This window comes from Aspergillus costaricaensis, assembly GCF_003184835.1.
Source record: "Aspergillus costaricaensis CBS 115574 unplaced genomic scaffold BO79scaffold_35, whole genome shotgun sequence".
NCBI lineage: Eukaryota > Fungi > Ascomycota > Eurotiomycetes > Eurotiales > Aspergillaceae > Aspergillus > Aspergillus costaricensis.
Window position 1 is genome coordinate 103,530 of NW_020291835.1, and position 19,219 is coordinate 122,748.

Sequence of the window (19,219 nt, forward strand, 5' to 3'; positions counted from 1 at the left end):
TTCTTGGTTATCTCTGGACTGTGCATTCTTGAATATCAGTAGCCTCATGGAATAGGCTGTGCTTCGCCTAGTTGTCATGGTTCGGGTGGCTACTCGGCTGTTTTTGATGCCTGCCATCGATACTGACACCAGAATTGCGCCTGTCACGGCTACTACTATCATATGGGGTTCAAATTTGCTCACCTGTGCGACTTACTATCAACCCTTGAAGAAAACAGGGTCCTGAAAGCTGCCCATGAAGCCAAAGTTGTGAACCCCGACATCCGTGCCGTATCACGATGGTTCGCCCAGAATGAAAAGAGGATCCGCGATAAAGATACCGACCAGTTGGCTCTCCTTTCCTGCATGTTTCCAGAGAAACGGACAGACCGTGTCTACTGGCTACAGGATACATCGCTGGCCAAAATCATAGCACGGTGCCTCCTTCTGGGCTGTTCACGGCGGCAGGAGCTCGAGCGTTGGCGTGTATCCGGAGGCGTAGACCTGGGACAATGCGTGGAGAATGTCATGCGGCAGGCTGAAAACCATGTCAGCAACGGCCAGGATGTCACTGTGGAAGAGATAGACAAAGCTTTAGCTGAAATCTCCTCTCGTTGCAGGTTTTCTGGTCCTCGGGTGCGAAGACAGCGTACGGCTGTCAAGGTCGATCAGACGTTGTCCCCTCTATACCGACGGCTAAGTAGCAGAGATGCGAAATGGCTTACTCGAATGATACTGAAAAGCTACTCTCCTGTTTCTCTGCCGGTAAACATCATCTTGAAGCGTTTTCATTTCCTCCTTCCGCATTTACTTCTCTTTCAGGACTCTTTCGAACGCGCTTTAAGCGTGCTAGGCTCTAGTCCCATTAAACACTTTCCACCTCAACCAGATGCTGCATTAGCCAAAGACCTGGGAATCATCGCGTTAGGGCATCTCAGTCCTGCTGTGGGAGTCAAGATAGGGCGACCCGAGTACTATAAGGCTAGGAGCATCAAACATTGCTGTCGCATGATCGGCAACCGTCGCATGAGTATCGAAAGGAAGTATGACGGTGAATATTGCCAGATACATATCGACCTGTCCAAGGGCTCGGACTGGATCCAAATATTTTCTAAAAGCGGTAAAGATTCAACAGGAGACCGTGCCGGTATCCATCAAGTCATTAGCGAATCACTGAAGCTAAGACGGCCGGGTTGCAAGATTTCCCAACGATGCATCCTGGAGGGCGAATTGCTTGTTTGGAGCGACAAACATGGCAGCATCGCTGATTTTCATAAGTTGCGTAAATTCATATCGCGCTCAGGCACTTTCATTGGAACTCAAAGTGACTCTCCGTAAGTGACATGGCATGTAATTTTCAGCGTTGTCTTCTGACTTGAATACAATAGTCCACAACCTTATGAGCATCTGATGATAGTATTTTTTGACATTCTGCTTATGGATGACAATGTTTGTCTGAGGCTTCCACACCGTGAGCGGAGATTGCTTCTGAAAGACACTATAGAGCCAATCCCAGGGCGTGCGGATATATCTGAGCAGTGGGTTGTTGACTTTTCCCATCATGGCGGTCAATCCCGACTAGAAAGTATCTTCAACAAAGGCGTCACTGAGCGATGGGAAGGGTTTGTCCTCAAAGCAAGTGAAGACCCTTACTTTACAATCTTTTCTGATGACAAGGACAATCCTTCCTTCGGTCGCTGGATCAAGCTGAAGAAAGATTATATACCTGGACTAGGTGACACCGTCGACCTCGCAATTATTGGCGCGAGGTACAACTCTCGGGATGCTATGGCAATCAAGCAAGTCAAAAAGCTCTCATGGACTGAATTCTTCATTGGGTGCCTCGTCAATAAAGAGATGGTTGTGCAATCTGGGGCCAAACCCAAATTTCGTGTCCTCGATATTATCAACCACCACTGCATGCATGTCAGGTTCATGCAGTTCTTGAATCAGTTCGGCGGGTTCTGCGCCCGCAGTCCAGACTTCGAACATGGATTCATCCTTGAATATGGGGAGAGTGTAGTCAACCCTATGGACGTCGTCTTCAAGACACCCTTTGTCGTTGAGATGCTAGGCAGTGGCTTTGAAAAGCCGTCTGGCGCCAGATACTATACACTGCGTTTCCCTAGGATCTTGAAGGTCCATTCTGATCGATCATTTGAGGATGCTGCGTCATACAGAGAGTTGCAGCTACTAGCAGAAACTGCTCGATCTGCCCTTGATGAGGATCCAGGAAATCAAGAGTATGAAGCAGCCAAACGGATGAAGCTACGAGATCGCTCGGAGTGTACACCGGATCGATCACAAAGTCTCCAGACAACACAGAGCCCCTTTCTCCAGTCTTCGACTACTGCTGAAGACGACTCAGGTACTGGGGCATTTGTGTCTCCCTCGAACAATGCATTGAACGCCCCAGACGCGTTACTTGGTTCCGCGAGACAAACCAAACGAAGCCGCGAAAGCAGCGCTATGCAACGTACCATCCCCATCCATGTGGATCTCAATAGAGACCCATCCCCACCTACAGCACAGAGTGTACGCGGCAAGTATCTGACAGATAATGCCAATCTATCTTCTCATGCAGCCGGACAGAGGAAGAACTCAACCCAGACAACCGGGTTCTCTGATGCAGAGAAAGCCTCCCGCCCCAGTCAAATGCCTGGTCCTTCGAGTGGCTTAGACAAGTTGCAAAAGCACTCTGAATCCCTTCATAAACTAATAGACCGCCAAATCGAGTCCAATATGACGCTGGAAACTTGCAGCAACCGCCCATCCGGCAATGAAACCGTGGCTCCCCACCTCTGCCAGAAAGCAACTCAGCGTATTCTATCACCACTGCTCCACAATTCTATATACGTTCACCATGACATCTCCTCCGATGACATGGTATTATCTCAACCCATACCAAACGCTTGGAAAATAGCACCAACCCTCAATGAGTTCGTCCGAAAAATAACACGCCCAGATACACAATGCCGCCCCAGGACATCCAAACATCACGCAGTCCCGCATGGCACAGCATACGGACTGGTCATGATACCTGGCAAGAGCGATGCGCTGTGTACAGTTCTCCCTGATCTAATCAGAGCCATAGTAAATACCTTTCAATCTTACCACATCAACAGCCACCACCAGGGCGGGAAAGTTATGATCCTCGACTCGAGCTTTCTTAAACTCAACATCAGCAGTGATGATACGAAATTTTGCCTTCATCAGACATTGGAAGGCATCAGCAAGGCGTTCTTCTATGCTTGTGTGAGCTGGACGTTTGATGGACCTCCAGGTCACAACTCATTTGAAGACCAAGCTAGAGACTGCGATGCGCTTTACACTAGGCCTAAAATCACGGTCAGCTTCGATAGACGTGAGGTGGGTCTTCTGGGAGAAAAGCAGTCCCACTGAGCCTTTGGCCCATGTGACACAAGCCACATTTGAGATACAGTAGCTTCCTCCTGCTGCCTGCGTCTGTATATAGCTTTATTACCAGTCATTAATAAATATACGAGTAACCATTTAAAAGAGATATCTTCTATGAAATCACATTTCATCATGACTCTCCCCCAAACGCCTCGCTAGTAATAGCCCCGAGGAAATGCAGGAAGATCGTAAGAGACGGAGCACAAAACCCCAACCCGTGATAACAACAACAACGATGGTCACTCATCCCCCTCTCTCCGCGCGCGAACATCCCTCATCAAAGCCTTCGCCTCTTCGACCTCAACCCCATCCTGACACAATTCACCCGCCAACTGATCCGCACGCTCAAGGTCCCCATTCCGCAAGGACCACCTTGCAAGCCATAACCTAGCCTTGGAAGTCGTAGCCGTAACGCCCGTACCATGCCAAGTGTCGTCCTCATCCTCATTCTGCTGGGTGGAAGATTTGCGCGTCCGTCTAGAGCTAGACTGTCCCTCCGTGCCAGATTGATTATCATCATCGTCATTATCAGATGAAGCGTCTTCTTCTTCCTGGATCACTTGGCCTGATTCTTGCTGAAGTGTGAGTTCCATGTATGAAGCCGCTTCTTCGTCATCGCCAAGACGTTCGTATAGCGTAGCGATCTGGTGGAGGGTTTCGGGATCGAGGATCTTCCGCTCTGGTCCCCCTCCTGCTCCTACTTGGGAGGAATCATCGGCGTAGTAGGAGCCAGCGACGAGGGCTCGTTTGAGTGCTTTGATGCTCTGCTCGATACGGCCCATTTTGGCGTAGCAGGATCCTACGGCTTGCCACATTTTGGGGTCGTAGGGGCGGAGGGCCGCGGCTCGTTGGTAGTAGAATAGGGCGTAGAAGGACATGTCGAGGACTTCGTAGGCTTGGCCGAGACCGTACCAGGCGCGGTAGTCTTTGCGGTTGACGTCGACGGCGCGACGGTAGGATTCGATAGCGGCGTGTGTGTTTTTCATTTCGATGTATTCGTGGCCCATCAGGGTCCAGGCTGAGAGGAAGTTTCGGTCCAGGGTTAGTGCACGGCGAAAATACATGACGGCTTTTTCGTGCTCGGATTTGAGCGAGTAGTAGTTTCCGACTACGCAGCATGTTTCGGGGCGGAATTTGTCTGTGGCGGTTGCGATTTGCGCGACGAATGCGAGCTGGGGGCGCGCGCCCATCACGTATAGGATGTTGGAGTAATGGTCGAGACTGTCGAGTCGATGGGGAGATGATACGAGGATGTCTGTGAAGATACTGGAGGCTTCTTCGAAGTCTATAGGAAGTCAGCTTGGGTATGCAAGGTGTGTTTGTCGTGCAGCCGTACCTTTTGAGTGGTAGTATAACAAAGCTCTTTGGGTCTTGAGGAAGGCACTTGTGGGGAAGATTGTTTCCAGTTCGGATAGTGACTGGTAGGTATCTTCGGTGGCCTGGTACAGCTCTTGGCTGCAGTATACGCGAAATATGAGGGTCATGATGTTCAAGGGTAGAAGATTGACCACTTGGTTCAACTGTGGTAGCGGTCAGCGACTTGTGATAACAAGAATATGCAACGCGACATACATCTTCTGTGCTCGCCAGCAGGTCATTAAGCTCTTGCCAGGCACCCCAATGAAATGGGTTCAGATGAACACTCCTGATAAGCCACTTCTTGGCCTCGTCCTCATTTCGCCCCTTGAGAAGTATGACACCATACAGATACTCCAACCATCCCTGGCTACGCTCTTCCAGTCCCTTATCTTGCCGCTCCGTGAACCATCCCTCTAGTCCTCGCGCCAAATCTGGTAGTTCTTTGTTGACAGTCGAGCCTCCGTCTGCTGGTCCCAATACCATTTCGGTCTCTTCATCCTTGCGCTTCTCGCCTGCTAGATACTTGGCGTACAACGCTAGAAACAGCGATTTCTGGCTGAGCTTGGGGTACGGGTTTCTGGTCACACTATTATCTTTCACGCTACTATATGCCGAAGCCTTCGATTTCCCTTTCTGCGGAGTCAACGACTGTCTAGACTTGGGATTCGGCGGCGTTGAGGTAAGAGGAACGGGGGAGATGGTCGGAGGAAGGAAGACCGAGGCGCAACGATCATATTCGCGGGTGTCAAAGTAAGATTTCGCAAGGAGGTACTTGTATGACTCCTGCGCTTCGAGGGCTGCTTCGAGCGGATCTTGTGTTCGGAGATAAGGGTTCTGGGCATTCGAAGGAGCTTCGGGGTAGTCCATTGGCGAGTCTGGATCTGTGTCGTACTGTTCAATTGGTACGATCGAATCTAGCATTTCAGCTGCCCTGACCCGCAAGGTTAGTGACTGCTCATGGAGGTGAGCCAGGGTGATGCCGGTAACGGTACCATTTGGCTGACTGGTATAAACAACGTTCGGAGCATTTAATCGCCGCATCTTCGAGCCGGAATCTGAGCTCCTTGATGTTCTCGTCTGTAAATGGGACGGCCATGGTAGCGAAGGTGTTTGCGCGCGTTAATGCGCACGCGTATAGCAAAGAAAGCCGCGGAGCTCTGCTGAGTTGAGTGTATGTAGCTAGCTATAGTTAGTGACGCGCCAGGAGCATTGCTGCTTGGTGGATCTTGCGCGCTCCAGAGACGGTGGAGACAAGTGATGTCAAAAGGTTCTGAGACAACGGAGCCAATTAATTAGAGCGCATAAGAAGCGCCAAGCGTGCAGGCAGAAAACAATGTCAAAAACAGGCAGGAGACGCGGCGAAGAGCATCGCATCGCCAAAAGATTCCGGGGAATCTCGAATGGCCTTCCTTTCTGGGCAGTGACGGGGCAAACAGAACAAACAGCGGGGTTTTCCCAATTGGGCTGGCCGGCCACTAACTGGACGAATTGGGACGATCACCACCATTTGGATCCCCTCCTCGTGTGTTGCCCATTGTTCTTCTCCATTCTTCTTTTTCTTCTTCTTCTCGCTGCTTCCCCTTCTCCCCCTTCACTCTCTTCCTCCTCCCTTTTCCCCCTTCTTAATACTGTCGTGCAATCATGTCCACCACTGCCCGCGCCGACTTCGAGGCCGTCTTCCCCTCTTTGCGGGAAGACCTTCTGAACTATGCGAAGCAGTACAAGCTGCCCCAGAACGCTCTCGAGTGGTTCGAGAAGGTAAGTGCTGACCTCCCTTAGTCTTCGCCCCCAAAGTCTATCCCTAACCTAGATTTTCCCTACAATAGGCTCTCAACGTCAACGTCCCCGGTGGAAAGCTCAACCGTGGTCTCTCCGTCCCCGACACCGGTCTCGCTCTCCTGAAGAAGCCCCTGACCGATGAGCAATTCAAGCACCTCAGTCTGCTGGGCTGGCTCACCGAGCTGCTCCAGGCCTTCTTCCTGGTCAGCGACGACATCATGGACGGCTCCATCACCCGTCGTGGCCAGCCCTGCTGGTACAAGCACGAGGGAGTCGGTCTGATCGCCATCAACGACGCCTTCCTGCTCGAGTCCGGCATCTACATTACCCTGAAGAAGTACTTCCGCTCCCACCCCGCCTACATCGACCTCGTCGAGCTCTTCCACGAGACCACCTACCAGACCGAGCTGGGCCAGCTGTGTGACCTGATCACCGCCCCCGAGGACAACGTCAACCTCGACAACTTCTCCATGGAGAAGTACATGTTCATCGTCACCTACAAGACCGCCTACTACAGCTTCTACCTCCCCGTTGCTCTGGCCCTGCACTACCTCCAGCTCGCTACCCCCGAGAACCTGCGTCAGGCCCACGACATCCTCATCCCCCTGGGTCAGTACTTCCAGGTCCAGGATGACTACCTCGATGCCTACGGTGATCCCGCCTTCATCGGCAAGATCGGTACCGATATCCAGGATAACAAGTGCTCGTGGCTGGTCAATCAGGCTCTGCAGCGTTGCAACGCTGAGCAGCGCAAGGTTCTCGATACGGCTTACGGTCGTAAGGACGCCGAGCTGGAGGCCAAGGTCAAGGCCCTGTACAAGGAGCTCGACCTGGAGAAGATCTACAAGGAATACGAGGAGAGTGTTGTGGGTGAAATCCGCACCAAGATCAACAGCATCAACGAGTCGGAGGGTCTGAAGAAGGAGGTCTTCGAGGCCTTCCTTGCGAAGATCTACAAGCGCACTAAATAAGCAAAGACTTTCGGCGATTTTTCTTCGGAGGAATGATATACCCGCCTACCCTTCTCCGCCGCGTCTTCTTTAATCCTACATAATAATATCCCCGTACATTGTGCCCTACATACCCCCATCGAGATAGATTAGCTGAACTTGAGACGTACATTGCATACACAGCTGTCCACTATTAATTTACGATTTGTTGACCGTACAGTAGTCACACCCTCGTCCTACAACATCTGCCCAAATCCCTCAGCACGAACATTCCATTGGGCCGGAAACCCCGGTGCAAAGTCCTGCTGACTGCTGTTTGTTGCAGCATCCCAACCTCCAGCCATCATCGCAACAGCCAACAAGAGGGCTGAACTTCCAGGAAAGTAAGGGGTTGGTGCCTTGGTCCCCACCGGCATACCCACGTCGTCAAATTGGAAATTCGAATGCACCAGATACTGCACCGCGCCGTCTACGTCTCCCAGCCGTGCCGCGTTCATCGCCAGCATGGGGAAGTCCCAGCCCCAGCAGGTCGTGAAGTTCCAATCACTGGCGACTTGGGCTGCGGTCGCCGATGCGAGTGTTTGGTTGATCGCTGCGGTTGGGGGCAGGAGACCGTAGATGCCAGTGAGTGCCGGGTGGTCGGTTACGGTATCAGGGTCTGTCCACATATGTGGGATGCCTTCGTAGAGTGTGTATGTGAGCACTTGGTCGCCCGTCGTTTCGTCTACAGTATAGACGGTTGATAGTGGTGCAAGGTTGTCTTTGACGTGTTTCCATTCCTGCGGAGCTTGCTGGCCACGTCGGGCTTTCCAGGATATGGCTACATCGAGACCGAAGTGCCAATATGCCAACTCGAAGGTGGGGTTTCGAGTGCTGTTGGGTGGTGTATTCTCTGAGACGGGGTACATTGGAGGGCCGAGATCATATACGCTTGTTGAGGCGTTCCAGAAGGCATAGGATGCCATGAAGTCTGCCGACTCTGTCAGTATGTCGTCCCATTTCGCTAGGACATCTTCCGTGTTTCCTCCAGCATTTCGAGCGAACTGATACTCCGTCTCTGCGAAGTAAAACACGTGGGGTTGCTGCCATATAAGCAGGGCGTTGATCTCGCCCGGCGCAGATCTCCCGCTTGGGTCGCTCATCTTGCCCCATCTCAAGCCGCTATATCCCTGGTCAGCTGCCCTTTGCATCGACGAGGGAAGGAACCGATTGTAGACACCGATGCTCCGTTCCAGTAAAGGGAGTTTTCCCCAGGGAGTCCAGTGAGCGGAATGCCATAGATACATTTCCATATGGAACTTGCCATACCACCCGTTATTTACCAGACCTGATTCTTGCGGTGGATCATGTCCGGCCTCGTTGACTGCTAGCAGGTATTGGGACAGGATCACGCGTCGTTGGATTTCATCTGCTGTTGCATTCGCAGTTTCCGTCAGATCTACGAAGGCGCCCGTTTTCCAGTAGGTTGTCCACCATTGCTGACATCGTGCAATGATGGCATCAAAAGATAGCGAAGAGGACGGGAAATCATCATTTGGAGAGAATGTTGTTGTGAATTCAAACGCTCTCGTATGGTTACCGTTCGGCTGCACGACATATCGATGAGAATTGGGAACTCTGGAAACAGACACATTACTACCACTCCACTGCAATGTAGTGTAGTAGGTGGTGTTGTCGAGGGTGTGCTGCACCCGGGCCTGGTTACCATTTCCTGTATAGTGCAGGACCGTTGTATGATTTGAGACAGCGTTCCAATCCCCAACAAATGGTGCTTCGAATTTATTCTCGTCCGTAGCATACGGATAGTCAAAGAAGACTCCTAAAAGGCCTAGCAATAACAGTTCGGATTGCAAGCGCACTGCTATCGTGTCCGAGCTGGGGTCGACAATGGTGGTAATGGTGGTCAGATGGCCATCGATAGTAAAATTAGACTGCAGAATACCCTGGTAAACATCCAGTTTTTGCGACTTATTCTGCAGGTCTTCTTCAGTGTAATTGCTGTAATCTCCGCCGAAAGCCAATCCGATACGACCCAGGTTGATACGATGTGGATTGGCAATCAACCACTGAGAAATCTCTGGTTCTGCAGGGTTGGGCATATCATAATTCACTAGTCGGTCATGCGTCCACCAGTCCAATCCCGTGAAATCTGATGGAGTGGAGTTCGCAGGCAGTGACGAATTGTGCCATCCCCAGGAAGAAAGAATGCCGTATGGCAGAAAGGTCTGTAGCCCTGTAATATCTGTTCCGAATGCAAAGTCCCCATTTCCCACCTGCATTGGGGTGCTCGTCGAGCTGGCATTGCGGCGAGGATTGAACCTGGATACTACTTGTGCCCGGTCAATGGAGGGTGGATGTGGAGACTTCGGGGATATCCTAGCCTCGCCGACGTTGGAGAAGAGATAAGGAACTAGGCTGAGACTCGTCAAGGCTAGTGAAGGCCGCATGATGACGATGCGGTGCTAGTCTGCGTAGCGGAAATGTCATCTTCCAGCATTTTCCCGAGTCGACTTTCATGGTAGCCTCGAATTGCCTCTTATAAACCTTGCACACCCCTCACAACTTCCATCGTGAATCCAGAGGGGTTACAGCGCTTTTTCACAGAGTGCATTCCACGAATCAAATCGGGCAGCGAACATCAAACCCAGCAATGAGATGCCACGATCTTGAGAACGCTGGTGTCCGTGCCGATCTCCGCACCACATCTCGGGCCAAACGTTGCCGAAGGGATCGGCTCTGCAGTTCTTGCTAGACAGAATATACTCGGAGTTAGAAATGATATGACGTTGACATCCTTAAGATTGTCGTGCTGGGAGTTGCGATAGTGTATTTATTAGAAGAGAAGACCAGCAATGTAGAGAGATAGACACTTTGGATAAATGAAAGGTATAGATCCACCCACGTGGGCAGCACCTGACCTGTACCTGCCCTTTCTTCAACTACATCTTCAACTCGCCCTCGACTATCCTTGCTACCACTTCATTACACAGACTGCATTGGGTTTTAGCAAATTCTGGCCATGAGCATGACCTCCTCGTCCCGGTGAAGTTCCGATATACTGTTACCCATACCTTCCTGGGGCAGGACTTGATACCCCTCAGCAGAAATCCAATCTAATTCAATTTAGCCAGAAAGCTGTGGCGCCGAGTGGAGTCGGACTCGTCCAAACCACCAGTGCAGGACCTCCAATAGGCACTGGGGATTGGAGACTATTATTATCGAGCAGGGCCAACCGGCTACGTCGGACAGAGTGGGACGGTGCCCATCCAGTTGTGCTTGGTTAGTTGGTTGAAGAATCCCAGCTAAAAGGCTTAATCAAAGAGGCTTGTATCATGCCAGAGCTATCCCATTCGTTACCCTTATCCCATCGGAATTCCGTGTCCTCTATACAGGGATGGAACGATAAAGAGCAGATACCAGCCATTGAGGGGATCCGAGCGAAAGTAATGGCCGGCAGAGCTTCTTGTTCCATTCATTCTTTGCTGTGGGACATTCGCGCCTGACCCAACAAGGAAAACATCACCGGGAACTCCTCACCATACCCAACAGCATCCACTACCTCGTTGGATGAATCAATTTACAACTTGCTCTGGCCATTACAATTCTAGCCTAGAAGAGTATCTCGTCATTTAGCCCGCCATTGTCTGGATAGTCTGCTGCTGCCGGCTTTAAAGCAAGCCACTACCGATGGGCACGGTGGATCTCCCGCGCCCCCATCGAGGTCTTGAAAATCGTGCCAGTTCCCCTACCTGTCCTCCCCTATAATCATCATGCCCTTCTTCTCCTGACTATCATTCATATCTTGTACTCGCCGTTGAGGCGCTATTTTTGATTAACAGCTCTGCCTCTGTACAATTCAACACATGTCTCCTGAGCGCCCGACGTATTTGCCCCTTGCGCCATGATTCCGGGCACTCTAACCGTCGCGCTAGCGGCCTTTCTGTTCCTGGCCTCTGCCTTGGCAGATGTAGGACCCTATTTCGATTCCGAATTGTACGAACAGGGTAGACTGGGATCATGGCCCATTGAGACATACCGTTCGACTTCCACCGTAGGCGCAGCCGTCAACTTTCTGCAGTATGGGCCACAATGCAGAGATGACAAATATTACTTCATCTCTCCGCGCGGGTATAGCGTGCATAAACCCGGGCCGATGATCCTAGACCACAAGGGTCGCTTGATCTGGACGAAGCCCTACGGCCACACCTACAACTTCAATGTCTACAACTATAAGGGCCAGGATTATTTGACGTTCTGGGTGGGCGACGACGGTAAGGTGGGACACGGCGAGGGCACATACTACATGGTACGGCACCTTCTTTACTCCGCATAGTAATGGGGCAAAGCAATACTAAAGTCTCCAATAAAGCTAGACTCGTCGTACCAGGAAGCTTTCACCCTCAGTGGTGCGAATGGACTTGCAGCAGATCTTCACGAGTTCCACATCACCCTCGACGAGACTGCAGTTTACACCATCTATGACATCCGCCCGGCAGATATCCGGGTCGCTGGCGGTCCTGAGAATGGCTGGATCTGGGATGGAACGTTCCAGGAAGTTAACATTGAGACGAACGAGCTCCTCTTCGAATGGCGAGCCTCCGAACACTTCGACATCGCCGACGTCTATCGAGGTCGCGAGGGCTCAGGGGAGGATAAGGAACGCCCGTGGGACTATTTCCACATCAACAGCATCGACAAAGACGCCAAAGGCAATTTTCTTGTCTCGGCCCGCTACTGCAACTGCCTGATCTATATCGACGGTCGCACAAGCGAAACTATCTGGACTCTAGGCGGCAAGCGAAGCAATTTCACCGATCTTTCAGACGGCGCAGCTACTAATTTCACCTGGCAACACCACGCCCGCTTCCGCGACAACGGCACAGCAATCACCCTCCTTGACAATTCGTCTCGCGGCAGAGGCGCACCCCAGTACCCAAGTCGAGGCCTCTATCTCGACATCGACGAAACCAACATGACCGTGCAAGTCCGACACGAGTACTGGAACGAATACCCGATAAAAAGCCAATCCCAAGGCTCCATCCAAATCCTCGACAGCGGCAACGTCCTAGTCGGATACGGCTTCAGCGCCGCATGGACAGAATTCAGCATGGACGGCGAAGTCCTCTGTCACGCCCACTTCGCACCCGGACGAGACTTCCACACAGGCAAAGTCGTCTCCTACCGCACCTTCAAACACCCCTGGGTCGGCAAGCCGAACACCCTCCCGGACTTCGAAGTATACGCCTATCGCGCAGCAGCCAGCTGGAACGGCGCCACCGAAGTCTCACACTGGGTCCTAGAAGGCACCAACGAAAAGATCTCAGAAACAGCACAACCCACCTTCCTATCCGCCGTACCGAAAGACGGCTTCGAGACAGTAATCCCCATCCCGAACGACACCAAATTTAAGTACCTACGCGTCCGCGCCGTCAGCGCGAAAGGCGAGACCCTTGCCGCTAGCAAGTTGGCAAGATGGGACCCTACTTCCAACGAAGCAGTCGTCGTGAGTGGTGATAGCAACGATCCCTTCTTTGGCGACAGTGACAAAATCTATGCCATTTTTATATTCCTCACGATTGCGCTGTTCTCCACAGCAGCGATCGGCGCGTTTCTATGGTTCGGCGTCAAGAAGGGCTATCTTGTGTCGTGGTTACGGGGCCGTCGACGGGATGATAAAGATAAGGAACGCGGGAACTTCCAGCCTTTGAAACGCTTCGGTGGAGATGAGGATCTGAGTGATGTAGAGGTGGAGGATAGTGTTGAGTTTTCGGCGTTGTTGGGGGATCAGTTGCTGGGTTCGGGGCCAGATGTGGAGAGGGCGGGGAGTATGGATGTTGTTAGGAGGTGATGGTAATTCTTTTTCTGGTTTTGTTAGTACTTGCATGTGAGCGAGTAGATCATGTGTACAGCATTATATCTAATTCTCATTTGGATTTAGAGTATATAGCGTGGGTTGATTTACTTCCATAGGTTGAATGGACTCCTACGAGAACATTTGGTTTTATGTTTCAAAGATCGTATGATAAAGTGCATTTAGATTGCAGTCATACTAAAAGAGTGCGTAAGCTAGCACATCCAGCTAGACTCATAAGGCGACCGTTACATAAGATTCATCTCTGCTCCAAGAGTGTCAAGCGAGCAGGTTCCTTCTTCGAGCTGACCGACAATCAATCAAGCCTCAGAAGCAACCTCCAACCGCTTATAACCACCCTCAGCAGCGACCTTCTTCTGCAACTCAGCCATACGCTTCTGATCACCGAGGGGATCAGTGGAATCAGCATCCAGTCCCCACGACAAGTAGTCATTGGTGTAGTTAGCCACGAAGTCGGAACTCAAGATGCCCAACCGCTTTCCATAGTTGGTCACCTTAGCCCAGTCACGACTGACGTTCTTCAAGTCACGGCTGAAGTAGGCAAACGACCGCTCAAAGATCTTCCGGTTAACCGGAGTGCCCATGATTGGCTTCATGTCCACGTACTCCTCGAAAGCGCGGGCGGGTTCAGCCAGAACGTAGTCTGTAGCGCGCTTGACGGCCCGCATGAACTTCTGCACTTTCTCCGGGTTGGCGGCCAGGAAGGCGTCGTTGGCAATGTACAGGATCGAGCAAAAGCAGCAGCATCCGAGCTCTGCGAGCTGGTCAATGCGCAGCATTTGCACGTCGTCGCGGGGTCGGCCCTGCTCGGCGAGCCATTCAGCGAGCTCGACCATCTGGACGTTCTCGAGGCCGATGCCCGCGTCGATGTCGCCGCGAATGATGGCTTTGGTGACGTTCATGCCGCACCGGACGGCGGTGTAGTCGTCGGCGGTCATGCCGTAGTATTTGGTGAGCTCGTCGATTTGGATCTGTGGGGTGCGTTGGTTAGGATATGGCGGTGGGTTTAGGAAGAGGGTATAGAGGACGAACCTTGCCAAACTCGCCGACGTAGCCGATCTTCTTGCCCTTCAGGGAGCGGAAATCTTCGGTGATGCCGCTGTCCTTGAGGTAGACAACACCAGTGAAGGGCTCGTCGAGGAGAGAGCCGATCGAGGTGACGGGGAAGTTGCGGGCCTTGGCCTGTTGTTTGGTCAGCTACTGGTTGTGAAAAAAAAAAAAAAAAAAAAAAAAAAAGAAGGATAGCTCATACAGCAAGGGTATGAATCATAGCCTTGAAGCCCATGTCAACCTTGCCGCTGCCGATGATCTCGGTGACATCGGAGGGGTCATTGGGCTCGAGAAGAGCAACCTTGAGGCCCTCTTCCTTGAAGTAGCCCTTGCTCTGAGCGAGGTACAGGGGGGCGTGGTACGGGGTCGCGTGCCTTGAGAGAGCGCAACATTTAGCATATATTCTGTGACCTGTTTCAAGCAATCATAATGGAGATCCCAATCCATACCAGTTGGTCAGGAAGGTGATCTTGTCAGTAGACATCTTGGCACAAATACACTCAGGTCGAGGGTAATTGCAAAGGTCTGGAAACTGTCAGCAACAGAGAGGGATGCGAGATCCCTCTCATCTTTCTGTAGGTCCAATAATTAGGGGACAATCAGTGTCACGCATGTCCTTTCGCTAGTATTATCTAGATCAAGTTTTGACAGTATAATCTCAGAACGACCGCGCTTCTGCCCCCAAACCAGGAGGAAAGGAGCAGAAGCACGAGCCGAACACCTGTCATGCGCGAGCAGTGACTGTTATACTATTGTACGATACCTTGACCCATCTGAACCCATAGCGAAAAGACCCGGAGTCTGATCCTGTGTGCGCGGCCTCATTGTGAGTCGTACCGGACGGTTAGCGAGGAGGTTGTTGGAGAAGGAGGAAGTTATTCAGAATGAATACAAGTGTAAGTAGATGGTGTGAAGATTGGGGAATGAAGGAAAAAGAAAGTAAGTGAAGGAGGGGAGCAGACGAGGGATAAATGGGAAGCGGCGGGGTCGAGCGAGACCCTTTACTAAACCCCACCACTAACTTAGTTATCCGCGATTCGCGTCGTCTTCCCTCACCGAGAAGAACATCCAGGACCCCCACGAAAACGAAACAGATGTCTCATTGGAGTCCCTCTCACCGGAGTGGTGTGCTCCTGACGTTCTTTCCGGTTCTCCAGCAGTAACCACCTCATCATGAACCTTGTCGCATCCTTTCCCCCGCTTCGAGACCCGCTTGGAAGCACAACGGACAAGGTTATTATGACTCAACTCTGTATGGTTGGCTGGACTAGTCTCAACAACCGGATGTCTTCGGTCACGGCAGGCGGGTCTAGACACTCTTGAGGAAGGATCTGCTTGACTCTGCTTCTGATCGGATGATCAGCCTAGCTGCTTGCGCATCGTCGCTCTCAACGGGGCCGATTATCGGTTACTGCGTCGGTGGGCTGCACACAATGGAGGTAGCTCGGAGCTTGTGATAATTTTGCGACCATAGGGCTACAACATAATCTTCATCGTGCATTCGACTATCTCAACCTGGACCTACTGCGGTAGATTCCAATCAGAAGATACAAATTCGCTGGCTACAACGTTGATGACAGATGCAAATGAGGGATAAAACAATGCAAGAATAGAGAGAATGAGCAATGCGAACGGAAAGGAAAATGGAACAACAAAGTGAAATGCCATGCTGACCAGAGCGACGGGCTAATGCAGCTACCATCGCTTCTGAATGAAGTTCGCTTTGGATAAAATAGCAAGGGGGTGACCAAAAGCAGTATTTCACACGCGGCCGATTAGTGAGAGCAAGTAAACTCGAACACGATTATTCCACCAAGAACGGTACCTCGGACATGCAAGTTATTCAGAATTCCAGGCTGTCGCGCTGGGCTATCCTGTCAGTCGATCAACTGTCTCCATTGACTGACAGCTGATCGAGCGGCGACGCCGGACGGTCGGCATTCTTCTTCGTGCGTAGGGTGAGCGGAAAGTAATGGTCATCTGGCTCCTCTTCCTCGCTAGTACTAGATTAAAGTGGTCGTCAGCATCGATGTTCCTTGTGTCATTCCTACACCGGGGAGCTAGGACTGTGGACTTACGGCAGTCGCCATGCGACATAGTCCTCCGTACTCAAGCCTTCTTTCACCTCCTGCAGGGAGGCAAAGTCCCCGGGAGTCATCATACCAGAACGATCTCTCGGGGAGCCAGGTACGGATAAGGGTCGCGATATCTTCTGCTCCGTGCCACCGATTACATCGTAGACATCATCGGGCGTGCCAAATGACGAAGGATAGGCTGCATAACTGTGTGAGCACTCTTACATATAATGGCTTGGAAATACACATACCTCGACGGAGTGCCAACTGCCGAGCCTTGACATACTCCAGACCCATGCGCTTCCAGTCCAAGAGGTCACTCAGACGCTCTGTCCGGTTCCGCTGGTTGATCCGTTGGCGCCGACTCTTCTGGGTGAAGTTGAACATGAATTCCGTCAACTGATTAACGGAGTCATCAACGCCTTTCATGCGACGGTCCACAATATAGATGCCGTAATCGGACGAATTCTCGATCAACTCCTCCATGTAGCAACCGAATCCAGACAGGTTTGTGGTAATACTCGGGACACCCATCACGGTACACTCAGCCGGCGTGTATCCCCAAGGCTCGTAGTACGAGGGGAACACCCCAAGATGGGTACCCCGAACGAAGTCGTCATAGTCCAAGGGTAGCACCGGGTTAGATGAGTTCAGGAACTCCGGGTGGAAGACAACCTTGACCCGGTCAGACTCGTGGTTGAAAAGTTGGACACGGCGGATCTGGTTCAGAATGGGATCTTCGTGATCATTGTACATGTTATGCGTGACAATCGGAGGCAAAGAGTGTCGCTTCATGGCGAAGAGTCTGCGGCGCAGTAGCACTCGATCTTGGCTAGCCATCAGATCTTTCTCGTCCGGCATGTTGTCGCCTTCCTTCCATGCTAGACACCGCTCGTACATTCGTCTCCCAATGCCCTTTTCGATCATCTCGATTGTGTCCTTCAGAGACTTCACAACAGCTTGGCCCTTGAGCGCTTCGACGGTCAGGGATGACGTCTGGGCAGGCATGATAATGAACGCGACGACGGTCATTTTAGAACCTGCCTCTTTCAGACGGTGATTCAAACGTGCCAGGCCCTCGATGAACATATCCACTCCTTTGTTTCGGAACTCATAGCGTCCGGCAGTAAATACGTAGAGGGTATTGTCCAAGTCAAAGTTGTTGTGGCCATAGAAATGGCCCCGAACAAAATCATTGATCTTCTCCTTGGATTGCGAATGTAGGTTCTGGAATTCATGGACAGCCGAGAACTTCTTCACGTTCAGTCCGTTGGGCAGCACGCCATCAGGCTTCCGTTTAAGAAGATGCTCACTCTCAAAGGCCGTGATATGCGACACCGTCGTGAAGACATCAGCTGTGTGTGCGGCAGCTCGCTCAATGCAGTAGCGGTGATAGATCCCTCGTTTGCCAGCTTCCGCATCCACATCGAAGTACTGGAGGTTGTTGTAGAAGTCCACAGACCCGGCGCATAGATACCGACCGAGCAAGGTCGCGTGGGTGGTGAATATTGTTGTCAGGTCCATATGCCGCTTCTTGGTCAGTGGCAAAGCGACACCGGCAAGCCATTCGTGAAAATGAGCAACCACTGCACGGCGACGCTCATGAGCGATAAACTGAGTTGAAGATCATTAGCACATGCGCACGTGCAGTCAGCGGTTCATGCGCTTAGGTTACGTACCTCTCCCAAGAACCATGCCACCAGGTAGCCGAAAACAATGGCTTCATTGGTCTCGGTATCGGCAGAAGGGGACGGAATACCAGCTGCATTCCAGAGATCGCCTTTCCACTCGTCCAGATATTTGTAACCAGTGCTTGTGTCGATAAGAAGCACGCGCGGAGCACCCTCGATCAGCCAGCGACCGTAGACAATCTCGATCCCGCGCTCCTTCATGGACTGGATGGTCTCGATCATGCGAGGATTCGACGGGGTCAACTCCTCGACCTCCACAGCTGCCGAAGCACGATTAAGAGGACCGATCAGGGTGTAGCGGTCGCCATACTCGGCGGTGGTCACGGGAGCTTTAGACTTGAGCACCGAGTAGATACCTCCCACTCGGTTGGCCACTTCCGTCGCTACCTCGAATAGAATGTGATTGCGAACATCGCGCTTTATGGGCTCTTGGCCATTATCCTCACTGGCCATGCTTGCTTTGAGAGCGCTCAGAGGAACTGTAGCGCTGGAGGAGTTATGAATAGATTAACGAAAGGAGAGAAAAGAAAGCAAGGAAGAATAGAAAGAGAAAGACGGAGCTGTAGGAGAGGTAGGAGTAGGTAAGAGTAATTCTTTAACTGGCGCAGAACACGAGGGACAAGCGCATCCGGGGGGGTGGCAGCAAGCTCAGCAAAGCTCGAGGAAGAGGAGAAAAGTTGAGGTGACGTGCGGGGGAAGAACAGGCAACGGGTGGCGGGGGGAAAGAAACTAAGGGAAAACGAAGGGAATATCAATCAAGCAGGGAGCAAGTGGTTGGACCGCAAGGAGGGGGTTCCGATTCTTTTCATTTCACTCCCTTTCCTCCAACAGGTTCAATTCACGCTACGAGACAGCATCCTTCGCGCAATGGCCCGACCAGGGTGCTGGGAAAAGCTCACCGAAGGGCCCCCCGTGCTATAGCCAAGGTTTGGAGTTGCACGGACGCATCCCCGGTTCTGACTTGATGGACCACTGAAGGGGGGATCCCCCCGGCAAATGACAACCCCGGTTGGTCTGTCGATTGCAGAATCATCCGACCAGATGATG

General features: G+C 51.8%; 7 protein-coding genes across 7 annotated transcripts; 3 read left to right on the forward strand and 4 right to left on the reverse strand.

Annotated features, from left to right (window-relative positions):
• Positions 1–30: 30 nt before the first annotated feature.
• On the forward strand, positions 31–3,485 carry BO79DRAFT_274030 (ATP dependent DNA ligase domain protein). The gene is made up of 2 exons (XM_025687562.1): positions 31–1,313; positions 1,368–3,485. Exons 1-2 carry the CDS (start codon positions 163–165, stop codon positions 3,379–3,381), a joined length of 3,165 nt encoding a protein of 1,054 aa, XP_025535804.1. The 5' UTR covers positions 31–162; the 3' UTR covers positions 3,382–3,485.
• Positions 3,486–3,605: 120 nt separating this feature from the next.
• Positions 3,606–5,851, reverse strand: BO79DRAFT_290141 (anaphase promoting complex subunit CDC23; the record flags this gene model as incomplete). Its single annotated transcript, XM_025688856.1, has 4 exons — positions 3,606–4,681; positions 4,733–4,916; positions 4,969–5,686; positions 5,748–5,851. 4 exons carry the CDS (start codon positions 5,849–5,851, stop codon positions 3,636–3,638), a joined length of 2,052 nt encoding a protein of 683 aa, XP_025535805.1. The 3' UTR covers positions 3,606–3,635.
• Positions 5,852–6,314: 463 nt separating this feature from the next.
• erg20 (bifunctional (2E,6E)-farnesyl diphosphate synthase/dimethylallyltranstransferase) lies at positions 6,315–7,648 on the forward strand. Its single transcript, XM_025681610.1, has 2 exons — positions 6,315–6,513; positions 6,582–7,648. Exons 1-2 carry the CDS (start codon positions 6,397–6,399, stop codon positions 7,503–7,505), a joined length of 1,041 nt encoding a protein of 346 aa, XP_025535806.1. The 5' UTR covers positions 6,315–6,396; the 3' UTR covers positions 7,506–7,648.
• A 21-nt stretch (positions 7,649–7,669) lies between these two features.
• Positions 7,670–9,931, reverse strand: BO79DRAFT_274044 (uncharacterized protein; the record flags this gene model as incomplete). The annotated part of the gene is made up of 1 exon (XM_025687563.1): positions 7,670–9,931. One exon carries the CDS (start codon positions 9,929–9,931, stop codon positions 7,721–7,723), a length of 2,211 nt encoding a protein of 736 aa, XP_025535807.1. The 3' UTR covers positions 7,670–7,720.
• A 1,188-nt stretch (positions 9,932–11,119) lies between these two features.
• BO79DRAFT_274050 (arylsulfotransferase family protein) lies at positions 11,120–13,435 on the forward strand. Its single transcript, XM_025687564.1, has 2 exons — positions 11,120–11,790; positions 11,854–13,435. The coding sequence occupies exons 1-2, from the start codon at positions 11,386–11,388 to the stop codon at positions 13,330–13,332; spliced, it is 1,884 nt and encodes a 627-aa protein (XP_025535808.1). The 5' UTR covers positions 11,120–11,385; the 3' UTR covers positions 13,333–13,435.
• Positions 13,436–13,503: 68 nt separating this feature from the next.
• Positions 13,504–15,373, reverse strand: BO79DRAFT_211082 (NMT1/THI5 family protein). Its single transcript, XM_025682943.1, has 4 exons — positions 14,856–15,373; positions 14,609–14,780; positions 14,389–14,538; positions 13,504–14,327 (listed from the first exon to the last, which is right to left on the reverse strand). The coding sequence occupies exons 1-4, from the start codon at positions 14,888–14,890 to the stop codon at positions 13,656–13,658; spliced, it is 1,029 nt and encodes a 342-aa protein (XP_025535809.1). The 5' UTR covers positions 14,891–15,373; the 3' UTR covers positions 13,504–13,655.
• An 826-nt stretch (positions 15,374–16,199) lies between these two features.
• BO79DRAFT_49849 (glycogen [starch] synthase) lies at positions 16,200–18,896 on the reverse strand. The gene is made up of 4 exons (XM_025689342.1): positions 18,161–18,896; positions 16,733–18,095; positions 16,485–16,680; positions 16,200–16,409 (listed from the first exon to the last, which is right to left on the reverse strand). Exons 1-4 carry the CDS (start codon positions 18,623–18,625, stop codon positions 16,292–16,294), a joined length of 2,142 nt encoding a protein of 713 aa, XP_025535810.1. The 5' UTR covers positions 18,626–18,896; the 3' UTR covers positions 16,200–16,291.
• Between the last annotated feature and the right edge of the window lie 323 nt (positions 18,897–19,219).

Excerpts from the sequence above, each read along its gene's own strand:
- BO79DRAFT_211082 (XM_025682943.1), bottom strand. The coding sequence starts at position 14,890 with ATGTCTACTGACAAGATCACCTTCCTGACCAACTG. Across the intron at positions 14,781-14,855 it reads ATCACCTTCCTGACCAACTG|GCACGCGACCCCGTACCACG; the intron begins GTATGGATTGGG and ends CGCTCTCTCAAG. Across the intron at positions 14,539-14,608 it reads CTATGATTCATACCCTTGCT|GCCAAGGCCCGCAACTTCCC; the intron begins GTATGAGCTATC and ends ACCAAACAACAG.
- BO79DRAFT_274050 (XM_025687564.1), top strand. The coding sequence starts at position 11,386 with ATGATTCCGGGCACTCTAACCGTCGCGCTAGCGGCCTTTCTGTTCCTG. Across the intron at positions 11,791-11,853 it reads GCGAGGGCACATACTACATG|CTAGACTCGTCGTACCAGGA; the intron begins GTACGGCACCTT and ends TCTCCAATAAAG.
- erg20 (XM_025681610.1), top strand. The coding sequence starts at position 6,397 with ATGTCCACCACTGCCCGCGCCGACTTCGAGGCCGTCTTCCCCTCTTTG. Across the intron at positions 6,514-6,581 it reads CTCTCGAGTGGTTCGAGAAG|GCTCTCAACGTCAACGTCCC; the intron begins GTAAGTGCTGAC and ends TCCCTACAATAG.
- BO79DRAFT_274030 (XM_025687562.1), top strand. The coding sequence starts at position 163 with ATGGGGTTCAAATTTGCTCACCTGTGCGACTTACTATCAACCCTTGAA. Across the intron at positions 1,314-1,367 it reads GGAACTCAAAGTGACTCTCC|TCCACAACCTTATGAGCATC; the intron begins GTAAGTGACATG and ends TGAATACAATAG.
- BO79DRAFT_49849 (XM_025689342.1), bottom strand. The coding sequence starts at position 18,625 with ATGGCCAGTGAGGATAATGGCCAAGAGCCCATAAAGCGCGATGTTCGC. Across the intron at positions 18,096-18,160 it reads TGGCATGGTTCTTGGGAGAG|TTTATCGCTCATGAGCGTCG; the intron begins GTACGTAACCTA and ends TCTTCAACTCAG. Across the intron at positions 16,681-16,732 it reads GCAGTTGGCACTCCGTCGAG|CCTATCCTTCGTCATTTGGC; the intron begins GTATGTGTATTT and ends ACAGTTATGCAG.